Raw genomic sequence first — 6,000 nt, 5'->3', positions numbered from 1 at the left:
CTGCCCACTAAGACAAAGAACAAAGCTGGACGCAATGTCTTCCACTTTTATTTTGTAGAACGACGCATGTGCCACCTGCAGGCCCCCACTCCTGGTGCTACCCCTGTCCCCCCCACCCACTGCTGCCTTTGCTAAGCTTGTTCACAGAGGTCAGTCAAGGCCAGTAAGGGAAAGGCCATTGATTCTGGGGAACATGGTAGACCCACTGGTCATCTCTAGGGCAGTGACTGACATTGGCCTGACGCCAGGAGAGGGGTCTCTAGAGCCAGAGGGCAGGTCAGGTAGGCCCAGGACAGGAAGGGCAGGAGCCAGGTGAGAACCCAGTTCTGGCGTCCTGCTCCGTGACCCTGCGGACCCTGCAGCCTGGGCCTGGCAGTGGCTACTGGCCTCTCTACGGAGGGGGCATGGGCCCTGGACACCAGTGGTCCTGGCTCTCTGGAGAGGGCACCATACAGCAAGGCACTGAGCCACGGTCTCAGCTTCTCAGCTTCAAGTTCGTGAGCCGCCCGGGGTGGGCAGGGGCAGGGTCTAGATGGCGTCACCCTCACTGTCAGACTCAATGGTGTCCAGTGGCTGCAGACGCAGGGAGTCGTAGTTAGGGGGCGGGGTGCCCGGGATGGGCAGCGGCTGCCCGTTGGGGTAGCCCTCGGCCTGGCTGGCGGGGTCCGGCTGGAAGCCAAAGTTGGTGTGGGCCTCCACCAGCTCGGCCACGGTGGGCGGGGGGCTGTCACAGGGGGCCCGGGCCCGCCTCCGCCGCAGGCTCCTGAGGAAGGCCACCAGCCTGATGATGGTGATCCACAGGAAGTCGATGATGATCTCCCCAAACTCAATGAGGCACAGCACGGAGCCCCCCATCCAGAAACCAAACTGGCCGCCCAGGTTGGAGAGCAGCCAGACGATCTGTGGGGAATGGGGCGCTGAGGGCCTGGCTGGGCGGAGAGGGGCACAAGCTCTTGCCCCTCGCCCAGCTCAGGGGTTCCTGAGCGGTGGGCAGTTGGCTGGGAAGGGAAGGGGACAGCCCGGGGAAATAGCTCAGCTGGCTGTGGGGACCTTCCTGATCTCCACCCTTTGGGGTGTCAGGGGCCTCCCCAAACTCACGTTGTTGGCTGCTGATTCCTCGATGGTGCGATAGTTGAATTCTTGGAAGTAGATGTTGAGCTTGACGATGCCGTTCCTGCAGAGGCAGCAGGAGGGGCTGGGACGGGGGCTCCCTGCACACCCCGGGTAGGGAAGCCACGGGGCCACCCGGCCCTCCCCTGCTCTGACTTGCTCACACTGTCAGGAGTGTGACCAAACAGGTCACCCTTGCCAGCCTCCCTGCACCACGGGGCCACAGAGGGTACCTCTGTCCAGCACCTACCCTGTGGACCCCTGTTCTGCCATCTTCCTGAGGACACTCTGGCCTGGGACAGCCCCAGAGATCAGCTCTGAGCTCCCTTTCCCCAGGTCTAGGGCGGCCAGGCCACATTCAGTGACCCGCCCACATTCGGTGACCCTGCGTAGAGTGCTGAGGAGTTCTGCGGGGATTAGGGCCCCTGGGGCAGGGAAGGGTGGCTGAGACGGGTCCCCCCTATTCATATGTGTTCTTTGCTTCTTATTTGAACAGTCCCTGTTTCTCACCCAGTTCCTACACGGACCCCCTTATCTCTCAGGCACACTGAGGCTCCCTCCCTCCTGTCCCTGAAGGGTAGGGGGCTCTACAGACGCTCACTGCTGTGAGCCCTTTTTGCATCTGTCTGTCTCTGGGCTTGAGCATCCTGGTGGTATGGACTGTGTCTTCCCTGTGCTCAACACACATTTGTGCTGAGCAGGTGGAGAGAGGCCGGTGGAGGGATGGGGATGGAGGGATGGGGGAGGGGCTGATGAAGAGCATGCTCCTCCTCCAGGGGTTGGAAGACCCCAATCCTCCTGGCTGCCCTTCGGGCTTCCTTCCCTAGCCTTGCTCCTGGATCTGACCCCATCCCCCAGGCCCTGGCTCCTCCCCTTCCCTGCCTTCCCAGCCCCCCAGGCTTCAGGCTGACCTGCTCACAGTGATGTTGGGACTCTGGTCCCGCTCCTGAGACAGGACGTGGAGAATCCAGTCCTAGAACCCAAGAAGGCAACTAAGAACATGGTGCTCACACCTCACATTCCCCCCATCGCGGTCCATGGTCCATCGCGGTCCATGCTACCAGTGGGGAAAAGGAACACAGCCCTGCACCTTCCTGAAGCCCCCAGGGACCGCAGGAAGGGGCCGGAGGAGGAGGCCGCGGGGGAAGCTGCGGCTGCTATTGGCAGGAGGGAGCTCGGGCCTCCAGCCTCTCCTGGGTCGGCCTGGCCGTCTTGTCCCAGGTCCATTCCCACCTCTTGAACTTGCCGTCCCCTCTGCCTGGGCTCCTCTGGCTCTGCCCACCTCAGGCTCGGCCTCTGGGTTTCAGCTCAGATGTCGCCTTTGTAGAGGGGCGTCTCTGACCCCTCTGTGTGCTCCCCTGCTTACTCCCTCACAGCCACCATTGACCTTGAATGTGATCTTACGTCTGTGTACGTGGTAAGTACAGGAAGCTGCACGAGGGCAGGACCCGCGGGCCCACCTCGTCCTCTGCAGTGTCCCTGGCCCAGTGCCTGGGGGATGTCGGTGGGAGAGCAGAAGGGAGGGAGGGAAGGAGGAAAATACCACCCCCCGAAGATTGGGACCTGTCGTCAGCCCAAAGAGGGGGACCAGGAGCGTGGCCACTCCCTCCGTCTCACCTCGGAGGCCTCAGAGGGCCAGTCGGCCATGGAGATAGTCATCTTGTACTGGGTGTCACTGGAAGAGAGAAGCCAGCCCTGTTGCTGTCCTGCCAACGTCGGCCCCCCTCCCTGCTGGCCCACGGCAGTGCCCACGTCCCCTGGCCACACTCACTTGCAGGACTCCTTGCACATGCTGATGCACGTCTCTCTCAGGGCCACGCTCATCCGCAGGTCTAGGTAGCAGTGGGCTGGGCGGGAGAGAGGAATGGACAATAGGGGTGGACGGTGGTCTAGGGCTCCACCCTTCACCCTCTTCTGCCCTGGTCATGGGGAATCAGTGCCACCCTGACTCCAGCCACCTCCAGCCATTTTGCCACAGCCTAACCCTGGGATGCTTCCCTGGGGTGTCCTAGACCCAGCTCGGGACCCCCTGGGGAGCCCTCTCCGTCTCTGCCCGTGGATGGGGTTTTCTCCCCAGCCCTGTTTTGTATGTTATTTAGAGACAGGGTCTCACTGAGTTGCTCGGCACCTCGCTTTTGCTGAGGCTGGATTTGAACTCACGATCCTCCCGCCCCAGCTTCTTGAGAGGCTGAGGATTACAGGCGTGGGCCACTGAGCTCATGTTCATTTTAAGAGGTGGCGGGACCCCTGTTTAAGAGGTGACAACACCCAGGTTGTATGGATTCCAGGCCACCAGGGCTTTCAGGCCTGGGCTCCAACTCTGTGAGAGCCCAGCAGGGGCTCCTTGTCCTTGGAGGACATCATGATTGGGACTCTATCACTTTCTCCTTGAGCCCAGCATGCCACCGGGAGAATGCCACTCAGACATGGACACACCTGCCGAGCATGCACATGGCCTTGTGCACACATGTGCACCCAAGCCAGGATGCACAATGCAGACACTGGAAGCCACCTGTGCCCGACGAGCACAGCACGCACAGACAGGTCCTGCCATCCCCAAGTGCTCCTGCACACTCAGGTGCAAACACAGACACGCCCTTGCACACGTGCATTGGAAAACACAACCACACACACACCGTGCTGTCTCCCGGGCCCATTCCCAGGCTCATGCCTGTGCTGGCATTTGTGTGGCACACAGACACATGCCCTGGAGGACAGACGGACTCCCGCTCCTATGTGTTTCAAGCAGGCACTTCATGGAGTCGGGGAGACAGGGCTGAGTTCCTGCAGACAGGCCTGGGATGGGTGGTGGGAGGCTGTGGACCTGCTCAGGGCACCCAGCTCTCCTCTCTCCTCCGTGGGCACTGGCCCCAGCTGTCGTGAACCTGCACTCACCCCAGTCTGGGAAATCCTGGTTGTTGCAGTATCTCTCCCCCTGGGGCAGTGGGTACAGGTAGTGGCCGCAGCTGCAGTTATGGATCATGTGGTCTTGGAAGCAGGAGTGGAGACAGGCCTGGAGGTTGGGGAGGGAACACAGACCTGGTTAGTAATGTCCCCACGCTGGTGGCAGGAGAAGGAGCCCAAGAATTTAACACCCAGGTCAAGGGAGCTGGGGGCCCGGAGAGATGCCCTTTGGCCTAAGATGGAGGCTTGAGATGACCAAGTCGTGGTGACAGACCCTGTCATTGGGGTGTGGCCGTCCTTCCTCCTTGGGCCTCATAGCAGATCACTGAACCCCACGGAGAGACCCAGACGAGGCTCCCGAAGTCCAGGTCTCTCCATAGATGGCACCCCATAAATGACACAGCAGAAGTGGCTTGTCCCAAACCGCAAAGCTCACACCTAGAGTACCACCTCTCCTCCTCAGGTGCCCACGCCCTTCCAAGCTCTCTCCATCCAGGGACCCAGAGGGCAGCTTGAGGAAGCCGGGCCTGAGCACCTTCCTCCTGGGGGAAGAGCCAGGGAGACAGGAGAAGGACCTCTGACCGCCCAGAACAGGAAGAGAATGGGCAGCTGCTCTGCAGAGTGTCCCCTGGTGGGGAGCGGGGAGAGGGCACACGGCGCTCCCTGCCCTGGGGCTGGATGTGGTGAGTCTCCACTCTCTGGGCCGCGGGGTGTTCAGGTCATTCTGACCTGGCTTCGGCCCACCCAGGGACCAACCATGTGTCCTAGGGCAAGTGATTAACCTCAGCCTCAGTTTACTCACGGGGAAACAGGGTGACAGTCACCCCTGCCCCCCGGGGTCCAGAGGATTCCGCGTGGCATCAGGCCCTTAGTCAGCGGCTGTCCACTGTCCTGACTCCCAGCTCCCACGGACTCCTGGCTCCAACCCTGCTCCTCTGTGTCCTCCTCTCCTGCTCCCCCAGGTCACTGTGTGGCCTCTCTCTCCCTGAGGGGCTTGTGGGGTCCCTGCAGGCAGCGGGTGGGACTGACAGCGGAGTCAATGGCATGGCCAGGAGGACCCGAGGCCTGGCCCAGAGGAGGCCATGGGGTCAGGCGGGGCGCCCTGACTCCGGTGAGAGTCTTGGAGGAGCTGTTTCCCAGGACCGAGGCCTCGGGGGGCTGGGGTCTCCTCCTCCATTTTCCCACTTCCCCTGGCTGCCTGCCTGTCTGTCCAGCCTGTCTGTCCAGCCCTTCAGAGACTCGGAAGATTCCCAGAGCTGTCCACAGCAGACCAAACGAGGCTCAGCCAGCCAGCTTGAGTGTGCAGTGAGACAGCTGGGCAAGTGGGCAGTGGCCGGGGGGTGGTGGTCAATTTCCAAAGGGAAAACACTAAATGTGGGTTTCCCAGACTTGGAGGCAGGCACGGGGCTGCTCCTTGTTGGACTCCATTTTTTTTCTGTCAGCACAGACAGGGATGGAAGTGGAGACCAGGTCAAGAAAGAAACCTCCAGCTGCCGCAAGGGAGGTCGAGGGCAGATATAAAGAGGGACATCCCAGGTAAACCGATGAGGCGTTCAGATTGGGGTCTGTAAATCCAAATGTCCCCATCCCCCCATCTTGAAACAGGAATAATAGTTTCTACATCCTAGGGTGGTTGTGAGGATTAAATGAGGCAATGCAGGTGAAACACTTGCACCAGCGCCCGCCTCACACGTGACGGCCAACTCGTTAACATAGTATTAAAGGCTATTAGTGCTCTACTTTTGCCTGGGAGGTTTGAAGGGATCAGATGATGACATGATGCATGCAAAGCACACAGTTGAGAGCTCGGTAATGTTGGTGATTTTTTTTTTTTTTTTTTTCCCTGTTGGGAGACCCCAGAGCAAGATCCTTTCTAATCTTGGGTTCCCAAGGGCACATCTGCCCACCTGGGGACTTGCAGAGAGCCGGCCCTGGGCCCCGGCGAGAACCCAGGAACTGTGCCTGTGGCTACCTACAAAAATCCAG

General features: G+C 60.5%; 1 protein-coding gene across 2 annotated transcripts in view; it reads right to left on the bottom strand.

The window, feature by feature from the left end:
- Nucleotides 1–264: 264 nt before the first annotated feature.
- Scnn1b (sodium channel epithelial 1 subunit beta) overlaps nucleotides 265–6,000 on the bottom strand; it is a 43,078-nt gene continuing 37,342 nt past the window's right edge. For both annotated transcript variants that reach the window (XM_076840305.2, XM_076840306.2), the window contains exons 8-13: nucleotides 4,006–4,123; nucleotides 2,882–2,957; nucleotides 2,728–2,785; nucleotides 2,022–2,083; nucleotides 1,099–1,174; nucleotides 265–900 (exon numbers count right to left, since the gene is read on the bottom strand). In XM_076840305.2, the coding sequence (XP_076696420.2) occupies nucleotides 529–900; nucleotides 1,099–1,174; nucleotides 2,022–2,083; nucleotides 2,728–2,785; nucleotides 2,882–2,957; nucleotides 4,006–4,123 (762 nt within the window). In that variant the 3' untranslated portion in view covers nucleotides 265–528. The remainder of the gene's footprint in view (nucleotides 901–1,098; nucleotides 1,175–2,021; nucleotides 2,084–2,727; nucleotides 2,786–2,881; nucleotides 2,958–4,005; nucleotides 4,124–6,000) is intronic.

Source organism: Callospermophilus lateralis, chromosome 19 (genome assembly GCF_048772815.1).
Source record: "Callospermophilus lateralis isolate mCalLat2 chromosome 19, mCalLat2.hap1, whole genome shotgun sequence".
In the NCBI taxonomy this organism is placed as follows: Eukaryota; Metazoa; Chordata; class Mammalia; order Rodentia; family Sciuridae; genus Callospermophilus; species Callospermophilus lateralis.
This window is presented reverse-complemented; position numbering and strand designations above follow the sequence as displayed.